The 27,887-nt window shown below is 38.7% G+C and overlaps 1 protein-coding gene across 8 annotated transcripts in view; it reads right to left on the bottom strand.

The window, feature by feature from the left end:
• The window catches only part of ADD3 (adducin 3), a 128,703-nt gene that overhangs the window by 24,493 nt on the left and 76,323 nt on the right, over nt 1-27,887 (bottom strand). For all 8 annotated transcript variants that reach the window (XM_010370314.2, XM_010370318.2, XM_010370315.2 and 5 more), the window contains exon 2: nt 9,598-9,821. In XM_010370314.2, the coding sequence (XP_010368616.1) occupies nt 9,598-9,792 (195 nt within the window). In that variant the 5' untranslated portion in view covers nt 9,793-9,821. The remainder of the gene's footprint in view (nt 1-9,597; nt 9,822-27,887) is intronic.

The raw sequence follows: 27,887 nt of genomic DNA, 5'->3' as shown, positions 1-27,887 counted from the left end.
ACAGATAAGTAACATAACTATTTTACCATGCTTAAGGCTCAAAGGCAAAAAATCTTCCAGATATCCTCATTTATCTTTAAAATACAGAAAACTTCTGGATACATGGCAACGGGCCAATGTGCTCTTCTGGAACTCTATCTTCCCTTCAAAACTAAACTATTTAAATTTTTCTCAGTTCAAAGTAGTTATAACCAATATTCTTTGATTCAGTTTTAAAAAGCCAAAATTAATGATACCTACTATGTGTATCACTCATTATATATATTACAATAGCTTTGAAAAGTAGGCATTATCTATTTTATTAAATGTCTTGCACCTTCCAGGAAAAATTTAAGGCAACTTCCATAGATTAAAATGCTACAAAAGTACATATAGGTAAGAAAAATAAAGCTGAAGAGAAAATAAGCATAAGGAGGGTAGATGGAGCCAGGAATGAGGTTAAGATACGAGGTGAATGCCATAAAATTGTATGCATTTGCTAGAGATGGAACAAATTTTATCTCAACTCTGGCAGCCAACATGAATTAAGATAGCCTGGGCCGGGCACGGTGGCTCAAGCCTGTAATCCCAGCACTTTGGGAGGCCGAGACGGGCGGATCACGAGGTCAGGAGATCGAGACCATCCTGGCTAACAAGGTGAAACCCCGTCTCTACTAAAAAATACAAAAAACTAGCCGGGCGAGGTGGCGGGCGCCTGTAGTCCCAGCTACTCGGGAGGTTGAGGCAGGAGAATGGCGTAAACCCAGGAGGCGGAGCTTGCAGTGAGCTGAGATCCGGCCACTGCACTCCAGCCTGGGCGACAGAGTGAGACTCCGTCTCAAAAAAAAAAAAAAAAAGATAGCCTGCACAGTGTACTGATTCACAATGGTTTTTAGATTAAAAAAAAAAAAAAAAAATCAACCAAGTGTCAAGAGAATCACAACTATTTATAAAACTGGTGAGAAATTTCTACTGGGTGGTATGAAAAAGTTAAAAAAGAAAGGTTGAAAACTTGTTCATGGACATACAGCTAGTAAATGAGAGAGGCAAGGACACAGGTCCAATGCTCTTTTTACATTAGTGAAATGCTTTCTTCATTACCATATGTCCCACAATATGTGAGTACCATTCTAAAACCTTTGGGATAGCTATGGTGTCATAGAGGGACATATAAGCCCTTCTGAAATCAAATTAAAAATAAGAGGGAAAATACGAATGTCTCCTTTAAAGCTGATGAATAGCTTCTACGCAGTATAGGTTAAAAAAAAAAAACAATTTTCAAAGTATATGAAATCTCCCCAGCCTTTTCTACAGTTCACAGTGCTTCAACAGGTAAGAATTCTTCCAGTGCAAAAAAGGTTTAATATGTTGTCATGAACATTTATAACTCATTTTTACATGTTTCAAATGTTTCTGAAATATTGTTCAGATAATTACCTAAGTCATAAAACAGTAAGTGTAAAAATTACTAATATAAGACTAATATAAAAAATGACTAATATAATTACTAATTTCAGCTGATTTTTTAAAATTTATCAGTAAATTTATTGAGCTTTCATTAAAATATTAAGATAAAAATTTTATTTATCTTTGAGATTGGTAATCATATTTTTACTAAAGTTCAACGTTAGTAATCCTTTATAGTTGACTCATTTGAGTCTCACCACAAAGCCCTGAGATAGGCAATGACTTGCTCGAGGTTACAAAGCTAATAAGTAAATGGAATAAAGATTCAAATCTGGAACCCTCAACTGGGCACAGGATCTTTTCCTAATTTTAATCAGAGTTGGGCTGTATCTCTGAAACCAAATACAACTAATAAGGTAGCAGGCATGTTGTGATCTGAAATGTTGAGTAAACCTCTTAGGCTAGATTAGAGCATTAGATTGCAATGGCAGATAAAGCAAAAATACATATATATATAGTGGTAGATTATGGTGATCCTGGAATACCAGGTTAAGTACTTGCCCTCTTGTAGCTAAGAATTCATCAAAGCATAATGAGAAACTTAATTTCTAATCACGGTGGTAAGGCCACATACTGTGCTTGTCAGATTAGCCAACAGTTCCCTGGAGTTTCCACTAAAGAAGAGTTGGGTTAGAAGATCAAACAACATATACACAAAACCATGGCATAAACTGTCTTCTTTCTCAGATACAGAAGAGCATAGAAGAGGAGGTAGTGGTAGTTGTTAAATTTTGTGAAGATGAATAAACCAGAATGCCATCAGGGTGACAGATTCAAGACCTTCAAAAACCAAAATATAGTCTAAGGAATTAAAATCTTCAAAGTGTTGCCACAAAAGCATAACGTACTTCAAATTAGCAAATCAATAGTTGCCTACTACGTGCTACATGCTATACTGCATGCTCTTATTTTAACTGTCACAACCGTGTGAGGTATTTTCCCCATTTTACCAACAAGGAAACTGAAGCTGAAGTTCAATGAGCTTCCTAATATCACATTAGAAGCTAGTAAGTGGTAGGCAAAGCAAAATTTGAACCCAGATCCAAAACAAACACTTTTATTAAAAAATTGTGTAAACAAAATGGGCAATGACGAGAAAATGTACCGACTCCTAACCTAGGTCAAAATGGCTTGGTACTGCAAAATTTCCATAGTCTGCTGCTATGTAATTTTTTCGCCATTACTACCTCATGCTTTAGCCTATGAGGTTAATGCGGCATTCTCTGATCACAACTTGCACTTCTTGAGCCCTGTTGGATCTACTTCGTCCAATGGAAGTATTGACTTCCACTGTTCTTCTTCCTAATGAATTCTTTCCTTTATTCAACACATCATAAATGCTACCTTCTCCTTGAAGTTACCTAATCATCCAAGTTAGGAGGAATCTCTGTATTTCTTCTCTTCTGCACTTCACTGTGAATGCTTCCCCATACTATACTTAGGGTACCTATTGTATGACTGTGATTGTTTAACTATTTTCCTACTCTGCTATACCATATTATCTGAGGACTGAAACTGTGTCTTTCACATTTCTAGATTCTCCCTGAGTGTGTAGTTCAGTGCTCAATTAATACTAAGTTAGAGTTTCTTTTCATTTTCCTAGATACAAAGAAAGTGAAGAATTTGATCTCAATCTGGACTCAGTTAAGGTAGCAAAGATCCATTTCATAGGTTATTAGCTAGAAGACAGTCTTATCAGTCTGTTACTTGAATGAGAAATCCCTCCTGTGTAATTAGGCCTGCCCATAATCTACTAGGTTAAGATTTATTTTCTTTAAATAAGAAATTCATCATCATTGAAGGTTATAAACTTTTAAAAAGCCATTTAATTCTTCAACTCAAACAAAATTCTACTTGAAAACTTAATTTGCCCCCAGAACATTATAGTTTGAACAGCTCTTCAAACATGGGTCCAAAAAGTATGGGAAAAAAATCACTAGGTGAAAAGCAAAATGTTTAAGTTAGAGACATGGTGCCTCAAAAGCCTTATCTGAATCTCACACCCTTTTATTTTATACATCTATCAATGTCAAGGGAGTGAGGCTATAAACTTTGAATTAATAAAGTATGGACAAAAATGAACTTCTAAAAATGTCAAATATTCAGAGATTTGAGATTCATGTAGGCTAAGAATACACTTTAAGTACTCATATATTCCGGAATACTATAATCCAAAAGTAGAATTCACTTGAGGTATAACATTTTAAGGCTCTGTATCTGAGGTCAGAACTTTCAGGAGAAAGTGGCAGGAGATAAAATATTTAAGTCACAGAAAAGAGAACCAATTTGAGTTTTTAAGAAAACCTCACCTGATAAAATTATTTCAATTAATGCTAAAAAAACCCAAAAAACTCCATGTTGGCTGATTTATCAGTAATGTCTAACTTACACTCAGATAATAACACTGATAAATATTGGAGACATCAGAGATGAATTTTAAATATCCACATCTGGATATTTTACCTCAAAATTACTAGAGAGGAAGATTGGGGCAAAAAGTAAAAAAAAAAAAAAAAAGATTTACAGATTTGCTGCTCCCAAGGCACCCTATAATTATGTTATTAGATCTGTCCTAAAGCAGGATTAGGAGCATAACAAACTTACTTAGAATTTCTCCATTAAGAAATGTACTCATTTGGAAATAGAATACCACTGGCCCTGCTGAAAGGAGAAAAAACAAATAAACCATATTTTCTTCTGGATGGTCTTTCTCCTATATCTAAGTCTTAATTAACATAAAGTTAAAGGTTAGAATATTTTTCTTGAAGCTGTGTACAACAGAAATGTAAATAAAGTTAAGAATATTTGCATCTTAAACTTCTCAACTGACCATAGATCATGGTGACTTTTGACCAATTATTTGAATTAAGGAACACTGTTAACATTCAGGCCTTACTTCCAGTGATATCCTAAAATGTATATGGCTTTGATGTTTCTCCTTGCATCAAAATAAGTTTGCAGCAGTATGAATTGCCCTGTTATTAAAAACTATTAGTATGTCATGTGCCCAGGCTACCACCACATACACTCCTGTTATTTTTCAGAATAACACTGCACATTTGTGTCAACCAGTCTAAACTGCTTCTCATGGTGGTAAGGCTTACGAAGCCCAGCAACTGTTTTCCTTATTAAGCAGTCAAGTTCAGTAGGAGACTACTGGACAATATTCAAATGTTTAATGTTTCAAAGCCCACCCAGCTATTCACTATCCGTTTATCCATGCATTCAGAATTTAATAACTATCTCTTGTGTTCAATGTGCTATTGCTTAGTTTTTCAACTTATATGCTTCTTTAACTTTGAAAAGGCATCACTTAATTCCAAGAGTTTGTCCTGGACACTTCGTTTTGAGAAAAGGGGGTAAATTACAACTTAAGGTCTCCACAGACATTATATACGACTACAGCGGACAAAGAGAACTTGTGGATTTTCTCTACTGCAACAAAATTTTAAGCCAAATTAATTTACCAAGTGGTATTTGATTTCTAAGATAAATATTTTATTTAAAAAATTAAATATGATAAAAAGGTTGTGACATTCCAAGAAATAAGTAATACCTGAGGGCCAGAATAAGAAAAATTGTTATTTTCTCAGCTCAAGGCAAAAAGGGGTGATTTTTGTCATCCAAATTTACATTTACATCAAAATGTCTTGTGATTACAAACTCTTCTAGGTTGTGTTGAATTAACTTGAGCATCAGGCTTTGAAAATAAGTAAGACAATATAAAAACATACAGGCAGAATTTGTTCTTTGTCATTGAATGCTATAAGTTGTACAGCCTAGTGATTACAGGTGTGAGCTTTAGAGTTTAAATTCTGACCACATCATTTAAGCTGTAAAACTTCAGCAAGTTATTTAATGTCTCTAAGTTTCAGTTTATGCATCTGTAACCTAGGCATCTTAATACTTCTTTAACTGAATTGCTTTGAGGATTAAAGACACATAATAGGTGCTTGGCACATAGTAAGTGCTTAATAAAAAAGTATTATACTTTGCTTTTATTAATTTCTCTCCTGATTTCCCTTCTACCTAAATTAACCGAGAATTTTAAATAGAAGGTGTACAAATTTGTCGCTTACAAACATGAATTAGTAAAATCTGATTTTAATCTTTATTGGTTATAGATTTTGTCTAACAGAGTGAATCCCAATATTTACAGGAGACTCACAAAATTTTTAAAAGAATTATATCAGCAGAAACACTGTAAGCTTGGGCTGAAAGAACAAAGACAGTATAAAAGGAAAAGGAGCCTTTGGACCCCTAAAACTTCTGTAAGAAGAAAGCAGATTAAGAAAAACACAAAGTGGCAAACACAGGCTACCTTTCAAGAAAAAGGAGGATGATTTAGACAGTGGAACCAAGAACCTAGTGTGCAGAGCCAAGCACCAGGGAGGTTCAGTCCTGGTAAACAGCAGGACTGAGTCCTAACCAAAAAACTTCCAAACATTTGTCCAGATGGATTTACAATTGCTTTGGACCAGTGACTCCTTTGTATCTCCCAATTTTCTCCTTTTTGAAGAGGAACGTCTATAGCAGCTATCTTTTTTTTTTTTTTTTTTGAGAAGCAGTCTCGCTCTGTCGCCCAGGCTGGAGTGCAGTGGCCGGATTTCAGCTCACTGCAAGCTCCGCCTCCCGGGTTCACACCATTCTCCTGCCTCAGCCTCCTAAGTAGCTGGGACTATAGGCGCCCATCACCTCGCTCGGCTAGTTTTTTTTTATTTTTTAGTAGAGACGGGGTTTCACCGTGTTAGCCAGGATGGTCTCGATCTCCTGACCTCGTGATCCGCCCGTCTCGGCCTCCCAAAGTGCTGGGATTACAGGCTTGAGCCACCGCTCCGGCCTATAGCAGCTATCGATATAAGATATCCTCTCCTGCCACTGGGGAGCAGACAACATGAATCTTTATTTCACAGATCAATAGATTGACAGGACCTGTACTTAAGGTTCTACACCCTGAGGAGGATCATCTGTAGCTGGACCACATTTAGATGAGATTCTGGATTCAAGCTAATGTTGGAGTGGTATAAGACTTTTTAGGAGGTGCTAGGAGAAGATGAGTGTATTTTGCATGTAGGAGGAAGAAAAATAAATTGTAGCGGAAGGACTGCGGCTCCTTTAAAATAAATTGTGACCTGCCAGGCATGGTGGCACATACCTGTAGTCCCAGCTACTCAAGAGGCTGAGTGAGGCAAGAGGATCGCTTGAGCACAGGATTTTGTGTGCTATGATTATGCCTGTTAACAGCCACTGTGCACTAGCCTGAGCAACACAGTAAGACCCTGTCTCTAAATAGTAACCAGAGAGTAGACAATTCTCTCCTCAAAAGATGGAGCTTAATTTCTCTCCCCTGGAGCATGGGGAGAATTAAATGACTCACTTCTAACTAATAAATATGGTAGAACTGATAGTGTGATGTCTGAGATTAGTTCTAAAGCAGCACTGCAGGCTGCTCTCTCTTGGATCCTTGCTCTGGGGAAGAACACTCAAGCAGCTTTAGAAAAGGTCCACGTGGCAAGGAATGGTGGCCTTTTGCCAACAGCATGTGAGTGATCCATCTTCAGAGTGGATACTCCAGCCCCAGTAAAGCCTTCAAATGACAGCAGCCCTGGCTAACATATTGACTGCAACTTCATCAGAGAGCTTGAGCCAGCTAAACTGCTCCTGAACTTCTGACCCACAGAAATGGTGAGATAATGAATGCTTGTTTTAAGCTGCTAAATTCTGGAATAATCTGTTATTTTAGCAGTAGATAACTAATACAAGCCACCAAGCATCATTTCCCTTGGTGAAGTTTCTGTTGCATTAAAAGAAACTTAAAAGCCACTGTCCTAAAATATGGCAGGAAGACAAAATGTATACACTTTCCTAAGTCTTTCACAAAGAAGATTTTAAATTCATTAGCCAAGATCTAGGAAAAAAAATATCAACTTTTAATTCTTTTAAATCTCAGCCTTCTTTGTTCCTCTCTGGGCAGAAAATGATCACTCTTGTTAAGTGAATAAGGAAATGATAAACTATGTGTTTGCCCTTTCACAGTATTTCATTAAGTTCCCCAAGGCATAAGTAAAATTGTTACTTTTAAGTCAATTTACAGATAGAAATACTAAGTATAAAAAATTAATCTACTTAACATTATGCACCTTTAGTTTAATGGGTAAACTATAAGACAAAAACCCTGGCATAAAAATGGAGTTTAGTACTTTTCATTTAAACTCTACGGTTAGAATTCAGTGGTCCTCTTTCAGATACTTCCTAAAGAAATCTCAATATTTAACAACCTTAACCCAAACTGAAACTTCACTTCATTCTTTCAGTTACTATATGCTATCTGTTACAATCATTTTACAATCCTTTGGTTGATAAGTTCTTTAAAAAATTTTTTTGAGACAGAGTCTTGCTCTGTCACCCAGGCTGCAGTGCCGTGGTGTGATCACAGCTCATTGTAGCCTTGATCTACTGGGCTCAAGTAATCCTTTCACCTCCTAAGTATGAGACTACAGACTCACACCACCACAATCGACTAATTTTTTAATTTCTTGCAGAGACTGGGTCTTACTACGTTGCCCAGGCTCATCTCAAACAATCCTCTCATCTTGGCATCCTAAAGTGCTGGGATTACAACAGGTATGAGCCACCGTTTCCGGTCTAGTAAGGTAGTTCTTAAAAATGGGGTTTCTTTAGAGAAGGAAACAAATCTATTTTTATCTAAATAATTAATGTGCTCTTCAAGTCTTTATAAACCTAGACACTCAAGTTTGCATAAAGTAAGGCACTGAACATTTACTCTCTCATCATGACTTTTCTGATGAATCTTTCCATTTGGGAAGAGTTTCTTTAAAGTGGGTACTATAAAAAAATAAAATTACTCAAAGCTTACATTGTTCTTATAACTTGTACTTCTATGCTTTCACCAAGACCACTGATATGGAAGAATTAATTACTCAGAGTTGAATTCCCCTTTGGTTCTGAGCTCACCTCTATGATTAAATTCACAAGGACATAACAAAAATGATTTACTAGGGCTACTTCAGGCAGCTCTATGCCTTGGTGCTAACTTTGACACCCAAGTTGGAAACCTAATATAGCCCTAACCTAGGCATCATGTGTCTGTGTGCTGAACTCTGTCTTAGGGGTGCATGATCTTCATTATGCATAAAGTTACGAATTCATTTTGCATTTCAAATCAGGCTGTTCTCTCATTTTCCATCATGTATTAATACATTTCCACTAAGGTTTTGTAAGAAAACAGATCACTTGAATATGATTCACAAAGTCTGAGTATTGCTGTGCAGAGAGGATTTTCGGCTTGAGTTGAATTTTTTTTTTTTTTTTTTTTTTTTTTTTTGAGACAAGGTCTCACTCTGTTGCCCAGGCTGGAATGCAGTGGCATGATCACGGCTCACTGCAGCCTTGACCTTTTGGGCTCAAGTGATCTTCCTGCCTCAGCCTCCCAGGAGTAGCTGGGACTACATGTGCACACCACTACACCCAGTTAATTTTTAAATTTTTTTGTAAAGAGAAGGATTCACTATACTGCCTAGGCTGGTTTCAAACTCCTGTGCTCAAGTGATCCTCCTGCCTTGGCTTCCCAAAGTGCTGGGATTACACATGTGAGCCACTGAGCCTGGCCTATAATCCACTTTTAATTTAGTTAATTTAGTGTGTATGCACATGTGCCTGCAGTAGGCGTATGTAATATTAGGCTGCCAAATCACAGACTTCCTCAAAAACCTTAAGTCTTATGCTGCTCTGAGCGTCAAGGTACCCAAAGGAAGAAGAAAATAGTGCATGGGATATACCTAACTTAGTTATTGGTTCGTATGATTTGAGTCATGCCTTTCTTCTCTTTACATATTCAGTCTGAATTGGGTGTCCCTGAATTAAGTAAAATCGTTTATCCTCCTTTAATAAAGTGCTATACCCAGAAAACACAAAATTTAAACCACCAAACACAATACTAGTTTGTCGTTAAGGCTCTGCAAATCAAATACACAAATTAGATGTCCATTTCTCCTTTGAAAGACTGGAAGCAACTGGTCGCCACTCTCCTCCACCCCTCTTTTAACCTGAGGGTAGTTTAAGAAACCTTCTACCTTATTATATAATATTTCTAAAGAGGGAGAAAAATTACAGCCTTCTAATTCAACTCACAGGACTTTGCAGGATCTGAGTAACTCGTTTCCTCTGCTCCATCATGTTGAAGTCTTGTCGTAGATCAGGAGACATGTTCCTCTCTCTAATGTATTCTGGGTCATTTTCATTGATGCGGTCAAAATATCTCTCTTTGTGAGGAATGCTGGGAGGAGGGGGAGTGGTAATCACGACTTGGCTGGCATCTGAGCTCATGTTTTAAGTCTGTGGATTACTCTTGTTATCTGCATTAATAAACACAAAGAAGGACATTCATGATAAATTCATTAAATTCAAAATTTACATGGGTCAAGCAGAACTTTTACATTTTGCCCTCAGAGTAACAGGTGCAACTTTAAAAAGTAGCTTCTCAAAAATATTAGAACAATTTTTTATTCTTATAAAAAGATCTTAGATTATAACACTTGATTGGAAATTGATACTTTCAGAGCTAACAGAAACTTATGGTTCAATCATGTTAATGTCATCAACTGTGTGTGTGTGTGTGTTTTTTTTTTTTTTTTTTTTTGAGATGGAGTCTCACTCTGTCACCCAGGCTGGAGTGCAGTGATGTGATCTCTGCTCACTGCAACCTGTGCCTCCCGGGTTCCAGAGATTCTCCTGCCTTAGCCTCCAGAGTAGTTGGGGCTATAGGTGTGTGCCACCATGCCCAGCTAATTTTTGAATTTTTTTTAGTAGAGACGGGGGTTTCACCATATTGACCATGCTGCTCTCGAATTCCTGACCTCGTGATCTGCCCACCTCGGCCTCCCAAAGTGTTGGGATTACAGGCATGAGCCACTGTGCCCAGCTGGGCTGAAGTGATCCTCCTGCCTTGGCCTCCCAAAGTGGTAAGATTACAGGACATGAGCTTTTGTGCCTAGCCCTCAACTCTTATTTTTAATACCACATATGCAAAGGCATACTTTCTAAGTATTTCAGAGTAATAGGAACTAGTATAAATCAGTATGAATTACATTAGGAAAAAAATGGTCTTCAATAACATTCTTTGAAAATGCTTCAAAGAACAAATTTTTAAAAAGTAGTTATAAAACTTGTGAACACTAAGGGTTTCCCTCTGATGTAGCCTTTGGCCATGCAGATTAGAAACAAAGTATCATGTTGGGAGCCGCGGTGGCCCAGGCCGATTGCCCTGGCACTCCGGGAGGCGAGGCTACACATCTGAAGCCAACCTGGTCAACACTGATTTAAAAAAAAAGAAAAGAAAGTATCATGTATATACAAAATTCTAGTTTTAAAAATTTTATGCAAATATTTATGCAACAACTATTCAACATGCATGTTTAAAAAACATTAGGTTCAAGATACAAATAGATGAAAAACTCCAGAATGGTGGCTTTCAAACATTTGATATTGTATTCACATACAAATATATAAGATACATAACTGAAATAAATTAATGACATACTTCCCCTTACTACGTGGTACATTCCGATATTTTGTATTTTAATCTATTTCATTTTAATAAACACTAGTCAAATTGATTCATGATCCACTAATGGGTTGTGACCCACAGCTTGAAAAACAATGCCCTAGAAGTTATGGTCAGGTAGGAAACGGAAGGGAGAAGGGGTAGGAAATGCTAATTGAGAAATGAATATATGCTAGAGAGGAGAGTAAGACTGATTTTTTTGAAGAAATATGGTAGCTTATTACATATTTCTTTACGTGTTAATATTTTAAAAATAGTACTCCTACAGTAAATCACATTTTTGCAATTTTTTTTTTTAAATAGAGTTTAGGCTGGGCATGGTGGCTCATGCTTATAGTCCCAGCATTTTGGGAGACTGAGGTGGGAGGATCACTTGAGCCCAGGAGTTCCAGATCAGCCTGGGCAACATAGTGAAACCCTGTCTCTACAAAACAAATTAAAAAAAAAAAAAAAAAGCCATATGCATTGGCAGGCACCTGTAGTCCTATAGTCCTAGCTACTCAGCAGGTGGAGGTGGGAGGATTCCTTGAGCCCAGGAGGTTGAGGCTGCAGTGAGCCATGATCACACCACTGCATTCCAGTCTGGGCGATGGGTGAGGCAAAAAAGTTTCTGTATTCAGGTTGGGCACAGTGGCTCGTGCCCATAATCCCAGCACTGTGGGAGGCCAAGGCGGGCAGATCACGAGGTCAGGAGTTCGAGACCAGCCTGGCCAACATAGTGAAAGACCGCATTTACTAAAAATACAAAAAAAATTAGTCGGGCGTGGTGACAGGTGCCTGTAATCCCAGCCACTTGGGAGGCTGAGGCGAGGTAGGAGAATCGCTTGAACCCGGGAGGCGGAGGTTGCAGTGAGCTGAGATCATGCCATCGCACTCCAGAGTGAGACTCCATCTCAAAAAAAAAAAAAAAAAATCTGTATTCATGCAAAAATAGTTTACAATTTGCTTTAAGAAATATGGGTGTTAAAAGAACTTTAGCCAGTCACACATAAAATGTTACAATTATCTGCTTAGTTTAGATAGAAGGCTTTGCAAATAGCACAATGTCTACCCATTTAAAACATATCAATGTCAGCACTGCAGAAAGATAAAAACATTTTCAAGCTCTCTGAGGATATTACAAAGGACTGTTTATGACTCTGTGAATTATATATCTAAAAGCACATTTTTTGGGGAGGATTTTTGAAAATAAGCACCTATAAAACAGATACTGTAAACACAGAGCCACTTAAAGATACTGCCAATGATTACATTTCTATCCAGTCCCTCTACCATCTAACCCCGAGGATTATTATTCATAGGTAAGAATATTTCTGCAATGTTTCAGTATATTCAACCATTTCAAAGCAGAACTGCAGAAGACTATGTTACTCTGAATCAAATCAATTGACTGTGCCTTAAATTGAGGATCATTCTACAAAACTGGCCAGTACTCTTCAATCATGTCAAGGCTGGGCGCGGTGGCTCACGCCTGTAATCCCAGCACTTTGGGAGGTCAAGGCGGGCGGATCATGAGGTCAGGAGATCAAGACCATCCTGGCTAACACAGTGAAACCCCGTCTCTACTAAAAATACAAAAAAAATTAGCTGGGCGTGGTGGCGGGCGCCTGTAGTCCCAGCTACTCGGCAGGCTGAGGCAGGAGAAAGGCGTGAACCCAGGAGGCGGAGCTTGCAGTGAGCCGAGATCGTGCCACTGCACTCCAGCAGAGCGAGACTCTGTCTCAAAAAAAAAGAAAAGAAAAGAAAAAGAAAGACTAAGGAACTGCTCCAGATTAAAAAAGACAAAAGAGACTAAGACGTGACAATTAAAGGCAACATGTAATCTTGGATCAGATCCTAGACCAGGAAAAGGACATTAGTAGACAATTGGTGAAATTTAAATAGAATCTGTAAATTTGATAATAGTATTTACATCAATGTTAATTTCCTGAAACTGATAATTACAACGTGGTTATGGAAGATATTATCATTTAGGGAATCTGGGTAAAGGACAAACAGGAATTCTTTCACTATTTTTGCTAACCCTTTTGTAAGTCTGAAATCATTTCAAAACAAAGCAAAAATCCAAAACATATACATAAACATTAATCCAACATAAAACAAATCGAATCTCAACACAAAGGAAAATATTAATACAATTTTCAGGGCCCTCCTGAATTTTATAGTACAGCATGTTCTTTCCTCACCAAAGAATTTTTTTTTTTTCTTTTTTTTTTTTTTTTGAGACGCAGTCTCGCTCTGTCATCCAGGCTGGAGTGCAGTGGCCAGATCTCAGCTCACTGCAAGCTCCGCTGCCCGGGTTTATGCCATTCTCCTGCCCCAGTCTCCCAAGTAGCTGGGACTACAGGCGCCCGCCACCTCGCCCGGCTAGTTTTATTTTTTAGTAGAGATGGGGTTTCACCGTGTTAGCCAGGATGGTCTCGATCTCCTGACCTCATGATCCGCCCGTCTCGGCCTCCCAAAGTGCTGGGATTACTGACTGGGATTATAGCCTGTAGTCCCAGCTATTCGGGAGGCTGAGGCAGGAGAATGGTGTGGACCCGGGAGGCGGAGGTTGCAGTGAGCCGAGATCGCGCCACTGCACTCCAGCCTGGACGACAGTCTCACAAAAAAAAAAAAAAAAGAATACTATACAAATGAAAATATGCAATATAGAAAACCTTTGGGGATTGGCTTTTTTCACTCAGCATCACTTACTGAAGATTTACAGAGGCTGTCGTATCAATAATTTGTTCCTTTTCACTGTTGAATGCTATTCTATGGTATGGCTGTATCATTTGTTTAATCATTCGCCCACCGAAAGATGACTGGTTAGTTATTTCCAGTATTTGACTATTATATAATTATAGCATATTTTTTCATTAATAGCAAAAAGTAGAAACAACCCAAACATCTATCAACTGATAAACACAAAGCGTTTTGTCATATGGTAATCCAGAAAGTGGAATATTACACGGCAATAAAAGGAAATGGAATACTGACATGTGCTTCGACATGTATGAACCTTGAAACATTGTAAGTGAAAGAGGCTAGTCACCAAGGACCACATATTGTATGATTCCATTTATATGAAATGTTTACAAGAGGCAAACCTATAGAGGTAGAAAACAGATTAGTAGCTGTCTAGTGCTATGGGAAAATGAACATGTTCTAAAATTATTGTGGTGATAGCTGTACAACTCTGTGACTATATTAAAAACCACTGAATTATATATTTTATATGGGCAAATTGCATGGTATGTGAATTATCTCCATAAAATGGTTATTTTAAAAATCCAACCTGAGAAGCCACTGACCACCTTGTAAGCTTGGGAATGGGGACTATCTTGTAAGTCCTCACAGTGGGAGAGAGCTCCATAAATGGGGGCTGAATTAAGTTACTTTACTATATCACAACTCCTTCCAAATAAATCTGGTTTGCATTATTTCTAAGCTGGGAATAGTAAAAACAATCTTTTGAAAAGAAGTTACTACCTATAAAAAAATCTTTCCAAACTTAACATTCTCGGCAGTTTGAACAGCTTTCTCTAGAATAAGCAAAGAGATGCTTGTACTTTCAAGTACCAGACCTATTGTTTCACACTTAAAAGAATAATCAAAGATATGCCAAGACTTCAAAGCAGCATATTTGGTTAAAAAACAAAACAACAAATGCTAGTTTAGTTTTTCTTGATGAAAGTTACTATGAAATTGTAAAGTTATTTGAAGTTCTAGAAAACAACTTAGACCCTACACAAACTATGACAAGCTACCATCCTTAGATCAACTAGTGAAATTTTCTTCATTTTAAGTTCAGAAGACATGAGCTACTTTTAAATGCTAGCCAAAATTTTATACACAACTGACATGGAAATTGACAGATCTGAAAACTTGAAGCAGACATAGATAAAAATGAAGAAAAATGGGAGAAAAAAACTCAAATGAACATGGCATGGCATTGAACAGCACTGAGTAATACAGATGGCACTAAGTGCGCAAATGGAGAAAAATTTAATTATCCCACAAAGCACTAGGATCTTATTCCTAAAAGGCTATTGATTTTATATGAGCTTCTCTTGAAATATTTCAGACTAGATTCAACGATTACTTTTTACAGAGAGGAAACTATACTCAGTGGTGTTGAGTGACTTTTCTAAAGTTACATTGCTCAAATATCATATTATAAAATCATAATGATGATGTTTATTAGCATTACCATGTCATCCAGATTGCCCCATAATCAAAGTTTACTCCTTCAATGAAATTTAAGAAAGAAAACAGGCCTATCACACCATGTTTATGTATGTAAGAAGGGCTAAAACTCTAGTGCTTGTAACAGACTTAATGGTCCATTTGCCTAGCATGCACAGAAAAATAGATGTACAAGTGGGGTAGTTGTATAATGGTGGTTTATTTGACCTAAATACCAAAGGGACAAGTTTTAAGTAACTACATCATTAAATATTAAAAAGTACCCATTAACATTTTATCAATGTGGTATTCCCCTCCTTAACTGCAGTTTCAGTTACCTGTGGTCAACCACTGTTCAAAAATAGGCGAGTACAGTACAATAAGATTTTGAGATAGAGGGAAAGACCACATTCATATAACGTTATATTTTTCATACATACATACACACATCCACACGCCATAAAGACACTTGGTATCTTTGCCAAAACATATAAATAAGATGCATAAAGACAAAGACTATTAAGAGATGGGCAGACCAAGAAGTCGATGAGGCAGGCAGATAAATGGTATAATAAAATATCATGGAACATTCCACACAACTTTTGAGTTCCAAACAAAAAGGAACTACACACAAGGTAAGGACCGTTAAACTGGCTCAAGTCCATCTGAGAAGGAGACTATGTTGGCTACTGATCAGTATCTAGAAAGTCCTAACTCTTTACCTGACAGATGACCGCTATGTCTTAATTAGAAGCTATTGACAAAATTACATTGATTGTGCTCTGGGTAAGAATAAATTGTATTTAAGTTTTACTTTTGTTTCTAAAGCTAATTTAGCATCATATTAAAAGAATTGAGGGCTTTATTATGAAACAAAGAAAACCTCAGAAAAAGACTCTGTTGGGACCTAAAGAGTTAAGTATAAAACATCAACTGAATGAGTGGTAATTAAAATTGTTCTAAGATAGATACTAAATAGAAATGCATGTATACATAAACGTGTCTAAACTACAAAATCAGTAATTTAATGAAACATTTTAAAGCAATCACAGAATTCCAGGTACTATGCTCTACACAGGTTATCTCATTTAATATCCTTTACAACTCTGGCCAGGTGTGGTGGCTCATGCCTGTAATTCCAGCACTTTGGGAGGTCAAGGTGGGCGGATCACTTGAGGTCAGGAGTTGGGAGACCAGCCTGGCAAATATGGTGAAACCCCATCTCTACTAAAAATGCAAAAATTAGCCGGGCATGGTGGCATGCGTCTGCAATCCCAGCCAGAGGCTGGAGCAGGAGAATTGCTTGAACCCAGGAGGTGGAGGTTGCAGTAAGCCAAGATTGCACCACTACACACCAGCATGGGTGACAGAGTAAGACTCTGTGCCCCCAACCTCCAAGAAAAATCCTTCACATCTCTATGAAAAGGTGACCAGTATCCCCAACTTTATAGATAAGAAAACTGAGGATTTTTTTTTTTAGTTTTAAAAATAAATTGTAGTTCTTTAAAGTATACAACATACTGTTTCCCCACACCTTTTATGTTAGGTTCAGGGGGTACATGAGCAGCTCTGTTACATGGGTAAATTGTATGTCATTGGGGTTTGGTGTACAAATGATTTCATAAGCCAAGTAAGTGAGCAAAGGACCCGATAGGTAGTTTTTCCACCTTCACCTTCACCCTCCTCCTACCCTCCCCATTCAAGTAGGCCCAGTGTCTATTGTTCCCACCTTTGTGTCCATGTGTATTCAATGTTTAGTTACCATTACAGGTGAGAACATGCAGTATTTGGTTTTCTGTTCCTGTGTTAATAATGCTTAGGGTAATGGCCTCCAGCTGCATCAACGTTGCTGCAAAGGACAAGATTCCATTTTTTTTTTAACGGTTGCATATTATTCCATGGTATATATGTACCAAATTTTCTTCATCCAGACAACTGTTATGGATATCTAGGTAGTTGATTCCATGTCTTTGCTATTGTGGATAATGCTGCAATGAATGTACTTGTGTCTTTTTGGTAGAATAATTTATATCCCTTTGGGTATATAACCAGTAATGGGATTGCTGGGTCGAATGGTAGTTCTGTTTTAAATTCTGTGAGAAACCTTCGCGCTGGCTGCACAGCAGTGTATAAGTGTTCCCTTTTCTCCACAACCTCGCCAACATGTTATTTTCTGACATTTTAGTAACAGTCATCCTGACTGGTATGAGAAGGTATCTCCCTGTGGTTTTGATTTGCACTTCCCTGATGATTAGCAATGTTGAGTATTTTTCCATATGCGTGTTGGCTGTGTGTATGTCTTCTGAGAAGTGGAGGTTCATGTCCTTTGACTATTTTTTTTACGGGGTTGTTTACCTGTTGGGTTAAGTTCCTTATAAACTCTGGATATTATATCCAGATGTATAGTTTTGGATGTACAGTTTGTAAATATTTTCTACCATTCTGCAGGTTGTCTGTTTTCTATGTTGACAGTTTACTTTGCCGTGCAGAAGTCTAATTACGACGTACTAGTTTTTGTTTGTTCGCAATTGCTTTTGGAGACTTCATCGTGAAATCCAGGTTTTCTCCTAGAGTTTATAGTTTTAGGTCTCACATGTAAGTCTTTGATCCATCTTGAGTTGAATTTTGTATATGGTGAAAGGAAGGGGTCCAGTTTCAATCTTCTGCATATGATGGCTAGTCAATTATCCCAGCACCATTTATTGAATGGGGAATCCTTTCCCCATTGCTTGTTATTGTTGACTCTGTCAAAGATCAGACGGTTGTAGGTGTGTGGCTTTATTTCTCGGTTCTCTAACCTGTTCCATTGGTCTATGTGTCTGTTTTTGAACCAGTACCATGCTGTTTTAGTTTCTGTAGTCTTGTAGTATAAAAACTGAGGTTTAGGCCGGGTGCGGTGGCTCAAGCCTGTAATCCCAGCACTTTGGAAGGCCGAGACGGGCGGATCACGAGGTCAGGAGATCGAGACCATCCTGGCTAACAAGGTGAAACCCCGTCTCTACTAAAAAAAAAATACAAAAAACTAGCCGGGCGAGTTGGCAGGCGCCTGTAGTCCCAGCTACTCGGGAGACTGAGGCAGGAGAATGGCGTAAACCCAGGAGGCGGAGCTTGCAGTGAGCTGAGATCCGGCCACTGCACTCCAGCCTGGGCGACAGAGCGAGACTCCGTCTCAAAAAAAAAAAAAAAAAAAAAAAGAAAAGAAAAGAAAAAAAAAGAAAAAAACAAAAACTGAGGTTTAATAATTTGTCTCAGATTACCAAAGGTTCTTCACAAATAAGGAAATTCCTCATGGTTATAGATCTTGACAGGCATGGTGGAGTTAGCCAAAAAAGATGAGATGGCTCAAAGGACTATCATATCCTAGAGATATATCTAGCCATTAGATCACTGCCTTTATTTGGGGGGAGGGGGCTGAAAATATTATATCACAATATTCAACACAAAGTGGAAATAGTAAATATTCTAAAAGTAGCAATAAAATTTGCACAAAGTCTTCCATGGCTATCAAACCTACACATGCGGAAACCTACTTACCTCTCTGGCCTATTCCCGGAATTGTCAGATTGATCCATATCATTCTTAAATTTCTGAACCTCCTTTTAGTTCTTTTGAAATGACTTCTGTTATCTTTAAAATGAGACTAAATTCTAAACCTCAACATAAAGTCCAGGAAACAATAAATCTGTAGTTGTTTAGTAAAAGTTAGGACTGAGCCTTAGTTTAAAATCCAACTTAAAGCCAAGGGAAAAAACCCCCACAACAACAACAAAATAGTAACAGCAACCCACTGTGGTACTAAATGTTCTGTATTTAATGTTTTATAAATAAAAATATGATACTAATTAATATAAACTCTTAACAAACTTGACTTTCCCTGTGACTGTACAATTGAAACAAAGCAGTTAGATGTAGTCATAACACATACATTGTTCATAATGTAAGTGCAGAACAGTAAGTAAAAAAACGTTGAGTAGGGGCTGGGCACAGTGGCTCACGCCTGTAATCCCAGCACTTTGGAAGGTCAAAGTAGGCGGACTGCCTGAGCTCAGGAGTTCAAGATAAGCCTTGGCAACATGGTGAAACCCCATCTCTACTAAAAGTACAAAACATTAGCAGGGCGTGGTGGTACATGCTTATAGTCCCAGCTACTCGGAGGCCGAAGCATAAGAATCGCTTGAACCCAGGAGGCGAAGGGTGCCGTGAGCTGAGATCACGCCACTGCACTCCAGCCTGGGTGACAGAGTGAGACTCTGTCTGCCAAAAAAGTCAAGTAGGTGCTTGTTGTGTCAACATAATCATTCAACAGGGTGACTCAAAGACTAAAGACAGAATTGGACAATGCTGAGGATCAATCTAACCTCTGTATCGCTAAAGTACCAATACTTGATGAAGGATATTTTATTGATCTACATTACCTGTTACAAGGAACAGTGAGACAAACAGCTTTCTTTTTTTTTTTTTTTTGAGACAGAGTCTCACACTGTCACCCAGGCTGGAGTGCAGTGGCGCCATCTCGGCTCACTGCAAGCTCCACTTCCCAGGTTTACGCCATTCTCCTGCCTCAGCCTCCCGAGTATCTGGGACTACAGGCACCCGCCACCACCTCATTTTTTGTATTTTTAGTAGAGACGGGGTTTCACCATGTTAGCCAGGATGGTCTCGATCTCCTGACCTCGTGATCCGCCCGTCTCGGCCTCCCAAAGTGCTGGGATTACAGGTGTGAGCCACCACGCCCAGCCTAGGCAAACAGATTTCTGTACTTGAGGTGATGGTGGGGTTTGGGAGAGGAAGAGAGTTACTTGCTTAGACATTGGTAGAGGTGAAAATAACATTCATTGGTAACTTGAAACAAAAATTTTTATTAAAATGAGGTCAAATTTACCAATTACAATGGCCATACAAGGGACAGGGTTACAAAGCTGAAAACATGTATAGGAAGTTCAGAGAAAGTATTTCTTCAAGTCCAAACTCAATCATTAATCATTATCTAACATTAACTTGACTTGTTCCCAACATAAACCATTTGGAAAAGTAAATATGAAACTGATTTTATACATATATCACATATATTATAAACATATATCATATATACATTATATGTGTGTACATATATATATATATATTCCTATAAAATGAGTAAAACAATCAACCACAAAAAGGCAATCCCTCAAGTATCTTACAGAATCCAAAGACACATGGCCTTGGTGCACCTTTACTCCCCTTTCTACAAAATATGATGAACATTCTATATACATTCCCTTAGTCACCATTTGTCTTCAATATGGAGTTTTGGAAAATGGTTGAGAAAACAAAAGAAGGGTTCCCCACTCCACAGCCCCACCCCCTCCTTAGAGAAAGCTGACAGAGACTAGTGGATTGATTACTTGGATGTGCGTCTTAGACATTTAGTTTCTGTTGGGTTCCCTGCTATTAGAGGAAATTTTAAAATTGAGATCCAGGAAACTATTCAGAACTTGACAGCTCATGATAAATGAGAGGTTTTAAAAAGAGGAATCACCAGAAATTATTATTTTTAAATAAACAGTCATTGCTCTCAATTTCAGGAGATACCTTAAGTCTTTCACTCTTACTTGGTAGTCTTTCCAGGCAAAAAGTATTTTTTTTTTTTTTTTTTAAAGAAACATCAGGCCGGGCGCGGTGGCTCAAGCCTGTAATCCCAGCACTTTGGGAGGCCGAGACGGGTGGATCGCGAGGTCAGGAGATCGAGACCATCCTGGCTAACACGGCGAAACCCCGTCTCTACTAAAAAATACAAAAAAAAAACTAGCCGGGCGAGTTGGCGGGTGCCTGTAGTCCCAGCTACTTGGGAGGCTGAGGCAGGAGAATGGCGTAAAACCCGGGAGGCGGAGCTTGCAGTGAGCTGAGATCCGGCCACTGCACTCCAGCCTGGGCGACAGAGCGAGACTCCGTCTCAAAAAAAAAAAAAAAAAAAAGAAACATCAACTCTCACATACTTTGTACTTTACTGCATACCCAACTCTACAAATCTCAGTGAATCTTTCCTAAAATGAATATTCAAATCAAATAATACAGGAAATTTAACTTCCCCAAATTTCAATCTTACATCTACCTATTTCACAAGATGAAATTAGATTTTGGCCGGGCGCGGTGGCTCAAGCCTGTAATCCCAGCACTTTGGGAGGCCGAGGTGGGCGGATCACGAGGTCAGGAGATCAAGACCTGGCTAACATGGTGAAACCCCGTCTCTACTAAAAAAATACAAAAAACTAGCCGGGCGAGGTGGCGGGCGCCTGTAGTCCCAGCTACTCCAGAGGCTGAGGCAGGAGAAGGGCGTGAACCCGGGAGGCGGAGCTTGCAGTGAGCTGGCATCCGGCCACTGCACTCCAGCCCGGGCGACAGAGCAAGACTCCGTCTCAAAAAAGAAAGGAAAGAAAGGAAAGAAAGGAAAGAAAGGAAAGAAAGGAAGAAAGAAAGAAAGAAAGAAAGAAGGAAGGAAGGAAGGAAGGAAGGAAGGAAGGAAGGAAGGAAGGAAGGAAGGAAGGAAGGAAGGAAGGAAGGAAGGAAGGAAGGAAGGAAAAGAAAGAAAAGAAAGAAAGAAATTAGATTTTAACTGAAGAAATGCAAATAATCCAACAAAGCTTATTATTAAAATTGAGCTGAGTCTGCAAAATAAATATGCACTGAAAACTCCAGTCTAGGAAATCGATTCATTACCATGGACCATATTTCTGGGTTCCATTCCTAATATAGTCATTGTGACATGCCATGGTGGCGGAAAGGAAGGGATGGAAAGGCACAAAAAAATGAGACAAAGTTCCTTATTTTAAAAATTGGAGGAAAATACACACAAAAAAATTAAAGAACCATAGGGTATAAATACCAAGAGTTCATTTTGATATACTATTTCAGATATTCAAGCTAAAGACTTTTGGCTTTCATAACTTATAAAATACAGCTGCAAAAGTCAATCCAAAAGCTGTAGGTAACTCAACACACTGTAACTGCAAAGCAGTCTGATTTGAAGGAGGTGTTTCTGCCTTCAGATTTTGGCTGCTAAGGAATATTTCAAGATCATCAAAACTTGATCTGTTTTCTTTATGAAATGCCTAATATTGTGCCACGAAAATGCATCTTATTAAGCGCAGATAATGGTACCTGAAAATTACTTTCAAAAATACTTTTTGGTTATAACCTGCCACTTCAGCAATTGGTTAATGGTTTTAAGTGGAAGTTCACAAAAAGAGATTTTTATCAATCTCAGATATCTGTTTCTCAAAATGGATTTGTCGAAAACTGGCTTTTTCAAATGAATCATCTTTTAGATCTAGAGATTGACATTCAGCCATACTACCATACTATACTGGTTGAATAGTGTCTTCCCTAAAAATTCATGTCCCCACAAGCTCAGAATGTGGCCTATTTGAAAATACGGTTTGTAGATCAAATTAAGATGAGATCATACTGGATTAGGGTGAGTACTAAATCCAATGACGGGTATCTTTATAAGAGGAAAGTGAAAGAGATTTGGATACAGAGTAACAGAGAAGACACACAGGAAGAAAAAAGCCCTGTGATGACAGGGTAGAGATTGAACTGATGCAGCACAAGCCTAGGGACCAAGCTGCAAGCTGGGAACCACAAGAAGCCCGGGGAGGGGCATGGAACAGATTTTTCCCTCAGACCCCTCAGAAAGAACCAATCCTGCCAACACCTTGATTTTGGACCTCTGGCCTCCAGAACTGTAAGAGAACAGATCTGTTGTTTTTAGCCACTGGAATTGCAGTACTTTGTTACAGGAGTTCTAGGAAACTAACACATATACTGTTCCAATGGAATTTCCATCCTAATATCTATTTTTGAAAGCATTTTACCATCAACAGCGTGAATAGATAGCACACCTTTGTAGAATTCATGTCAGCTCTTCAGAAATAACAAATCGTCAAAACACTAACCTGAACAAGACATCTGATATACACAAGTACAATGCAAAATTCTGGTTTTCCACAATGGCAGGACCTTTGCCAACTACCCTATCAGTGTTTCCAAGGAAATCTAAAGCAAGAAAAATACGAACATTCTTATCACATCAGATGAACAAAAATTTCTTTGTAAAACTGAAGAATCATAATGAAGGACAACAACAAATTAAATATGCAGTGGGTCTACTGCTTCCATCATAGCGGAAACACTGTTAAAGCAGTTACTAAATCAAAATACTATGGAATATATTTTTACTTAAGCAAGGGTGGACTTAAAAGCCACTTGCTCAGGGCCAGGTGTGGTAGCTCACGCCTGTAATCCCAGTAATTTGAGAGGCCAAGGCAGGTGGATCACTTGAGGTCAGGAGTTCAAGACCAGCCTGGCCAACATTCCTACTAAACCCCATCCGTATTAAAAATACAAAAATTAGCCAGGCGTGGTGGTGGGCGCCTGTAATCCCAGCTACTTGGAAGGCTAAGGCAGGAGAATTGCTGGAACCTGGGAGGCAGAGGTTGCAGTGAGCTGAGATGGCGTGCCACTGCACTCCAGCCTGGGCAACAGAGCCAGACTCAGTCTGAAAAAAAATGAAAAAAATGAAAAAAAAAAAAAAAGCCACTTTCTCAGGTGAGTGGGTTTCTTGCCATGTGTACATATATGCTGCATTTCTGCTATTCTACTCACGTTGGAGACCACCGAACCCACACCTTGCAGGTTCATGCCAGGCTCTGGGACCCTTGGATTATGAGAAACCCTAATAAGTTAGTTTAGCATCTCAGCATCAAGTCAGTCTTGCTGTTGTTCCCACTCTGATGTTTGACTTTCATTTGAGTCTTGTGTATTAGTTTGTTCTGACACTGATGTAAAGACCTACCTGAGACTAGGTAATCTATAAAGAAAAGCGGTTTAATTTACCACAGTTCCACAGGCTGTACAGGAAGCTTGGCTGGAGAGGCTTCAGGAAACTTACAATCATGGCAGAAGGGTAAAGGGGAAGCAAGCACATCTTCACATGGTGGCAGCAGAGCAAGTGAGTGAAGGAGGAGGTGCTACATATACACTTAACCAACAAGATCTTGTGAGAACTCTATCATGAGACAGCACTAGGGAGATGGGACTCACCTATTAGAAACCACCCTCATGATCCAGTCAACTCCTGCCAGACCCCACCTCCAACACTTGAGATCACAATATGAGATTTGGATGGAGACACAAAGCCAAACCATGCTAAGCCTGTTTTTTGTTGTTGTTTTGGGGACAGAGTCTCACTCTGTCCCCAGGCTGGAGTGCAGTGGCGTGATCTCAGCTCACTGTAATCTCCACTTTCTGGGTTCAAGTGATTCTCCTGCCTCTGCCTCCCAAGTAGCTGGGACTACAGGCACGTGACACCATGCCCAGCTAATTTTTGTATATTTAGTAGAGATGAGGGTTCACGCTGTTGGCCAGGATGGTCTCGATCTCCTGACCTTGTGATCCACCTGCCTTGGCCTCCGAAAGTGCTAGGATTACAGACGTGAGCTACTGCGCCCAGCTTCTTTTTTTGGGGGACAGAGTTTCACTCTTTGTCACCAAGGCTGGAGTGCAATGGTGTGATCTCGGCTTACCACAACCTCCACCGCCCAGGTTCAAGCGATTCTCGTGTTTCAGCCTCCCGAGTAGCTGGGATTACAGGCTTGCACCACCACGCCCAGCTAATTTTGTATTTTTAGTAGAGAAGGGGTTTCTCCATGTTGGTCAGGCTGGTCTCTAACTCCCGACCTCAGGTGATCCACCCACTTTGGCCTCCCAAAGTGCTGGGATTACAGGCATGAGCCACCATGCCCGGCCCAAGTCTGTTTCTTAATCATTAAACTCTGAGCTACTCCACTCACTCTCAAGCAGCCTAATTTACTTTCTTGTTTCTCTACCAGGTAACTTCAAATACTTTTACAATTGAAGGTCTATGCCTGAACCCTGGGGCCCACATCTCAGTCTTAGACCCTCTATCATTTGCCACTGTTCCCTGAGGTCACCTGATAGCTCACATCTTTGCATATGGCAGTAGATCTCTGATGCCATGCAGATCTCCCTGGTACTGATTGGATCTGGACTTCTACCAAGCAGTGCCCTTTGCCAAAAATTTCCTGTCCCTAAACTCTGCCTATGTGCTACAGTTTGACACCTACTAAATCTCATTCATATTGACTGTTGATATACCTGGACTCATTCCTATTGCCCATTTCTGGGGATCTGCTCCCGACTGCTTACCTGGATTCCAGTTCCTTGTCAGGTGTACTCAGCCAGTCCAACTCCATTATAGAGACCATCCTTTTTAGTTTTTTTTTTTTTTTTTTTGAGACTGAGTCTCACTCTGTCACCCAGGCTGGAGTGCAATGGCGTGATCTCAGCTCACTGCAACCTCCGCCTCCCAGCTTCAAGTGATTCTCCCTGCCTCAAACTCCCAAGTAGCTGGGATTACAGGTGCCCACCACCATGCCCAGCTAATTTTTGTATTTTTAGTAGAGACAGGGTTTTGCCATGTTGGACAGGCTGGTCTTGAACTCCTGACCTCAGATGGTCCACCCGCCTCAGCTTCCCAAAGCACTAGCATTACAAGCGTAAACCACTCCGCCTGGTCTCCTTCTTACTATTTGAATGTGTGTGTTTTTTCATTAAACTACATTGGAATAAACACACTTTTATGTGGAAAGAGTGGAAATAATCAGTAAAATACCCAATATTTCTTGAACACCTTCTATTGTCTGATATTGTTTTAAAAAGTAGCATGTTTTAATTCATTTCACCCTCACAAAACCCTGTAAGAGGTAGGTGTTAATATCTCCATTTTACAGGCAAGGAAGCAAGCACACAGGTTACTCGTCCAAGGTCACACAAGAATTGTATTGTGGAGCTTAGATATAAATTCAAGTAGACTAGTTCCAGAATCTGCGTTCTTAACCAGCACACTCTATTACAACTCTACTACCCTCACTCCCAAAGATGTTTTCAAATTTTGAGTCATTTCAAACTTACACCTGTTAAGATTCTTTGGCTAAATATTTTTAACTCCTCCCCAACCCCAGCCTCAAATCTAAGTTCCCACCTCTAATGCAAACCCTTTAACAAAACATGTATTTTCAGATTGAATTTTCTTAAAATGAAGTTTATATGAACATAAATATATAAACAATAAACCTAAAAATCCTGGCACTTAGGATTTTGCTTATTAAATCAATAGTCAGTAAAATCCCCTTGGTATTCACCAAATTAAATCTTCAACAAAGTGTAATCCAAACTATAATTATGAACTTTAGAAAAAGGGAGGGCCCCTCTAGATCCTGGTATCCAATTATATATGCCCCATTATTTCATTTTGAACTGTGTTGGACATTAACTGCCATGCAAGCTTGTGCGTGCATTTAAAGAGGTCTCAGCTCTGTCCTGATAAAACAGCATTTAGCTTTGAAAAGTAGGCCTAGTTGATATGAGTAAGAATTCTAAAAATGTATGCATACATTGATATTTTATGACACAAACTAATTCATATCAAAAAAGGGGGGGGAATTAAAATTATTTCTAACATGAAGAAACTGGAAATAACGAGAAGATAAAGAGACAACAACCCAAGTCTCCAGTCCACTGCTGGAAACTGAACTCTCAATACAAAGAGAAAATCTGGAAAAAGACCTGAGAAGTCCAATATCAAATTCGGAAAAAGAGAAAACATTAAATTAATTCACTATTTAATTTATGGAGGAAAGTTTATCAAAAACAACAGAAATGCAGATTTTAAAAGAACGAAGAATAACTTTCATACCTTTGTTAGGATTGTAGAGAAACAAAACACTGCTTTGTAAATACAAATAGGAACTCTTCCAACAAGAGTTGTTTTCCCTGATATTACCTAATGAGAGCCACAAGAAGAAGAGTATCCTTAGAATCTAAAGGTGTTAGAGCTTAAAAGGATGTAAGATATTACCAAATCTTATTCTACCTCATTTCTTACATGGAGAAAGGTAGAACAGGTCCTAAGAGAGACTGGTGTGTCCCAAGCCCCTCAATTTATCTTACCCAATATTTTTCACTTTATCTAGATTAGAATGAGATACGTAAGACTGTAGACCTTATGGTCTGTTGATATAAGAAAAATTTAAAACATGAACTGCACTTAGAAATTTATTTAACTGAAGATTTTGTTAAGAAAACACATTTCAGGTGCTACTGTACATTATATAAACTATTAACTTTTATTTTTTAAAAGCCAGGTAATGTCCTGTTACAATTTCTTGATTTTAAGGGGTTTGTAGGTATGTGCTCATGATTCATACATAAAAACATTTTGTTGGTGTTATTTCCATAATAATCTAAAGCAATTTTTACTATTTTAAAATAATGAAAGTGCTTTTCTTTCAAGCTTTCATGGTAATTCACTAGGAAGAGTAAAACTTCATGACTCAGCTTTTTGTGCCCACTCACACATGCCTAAAAGGTCCACTGAAATTGCTTGCTATATTTTAAATTCCAGCTTGAAGTAGGACTCTTGTTTTTCTGAGGCTCACAAAGACTAGACTCACAACTTAGTTCTATAGTGTCTATTTAGCTGGACTTAAAGCCCACATCAAGTACTTTATTGTCAAATAAAAAGCTATCTATGAATGGAGCTTAGTAACTTAAGTAGCTCTCCAGAGTTTGGTAAATATTTTGTGTCTACTTTTGATCTCTATTGTCTAGGAAAGGTTCTGTCAAGTTG

This window comes from Rhinopithecus roxellana, chromosome 11, assembly GCF_007565055.1.
Source record: "Rhinopithecus roxellana isolate Shanxi Qingling chromosome 11, ASM756505v1, whole genome shotgun sequence".
NCBI lineage: Eukaryota > Metazoa > Chordata > Mammalia > Primates > Cercopithecidae > Rhinopithecus > Rhinopithecus roxellana.
This window is presented reverse-complemented; position numbering and strand designations above follow the sequence as displayed.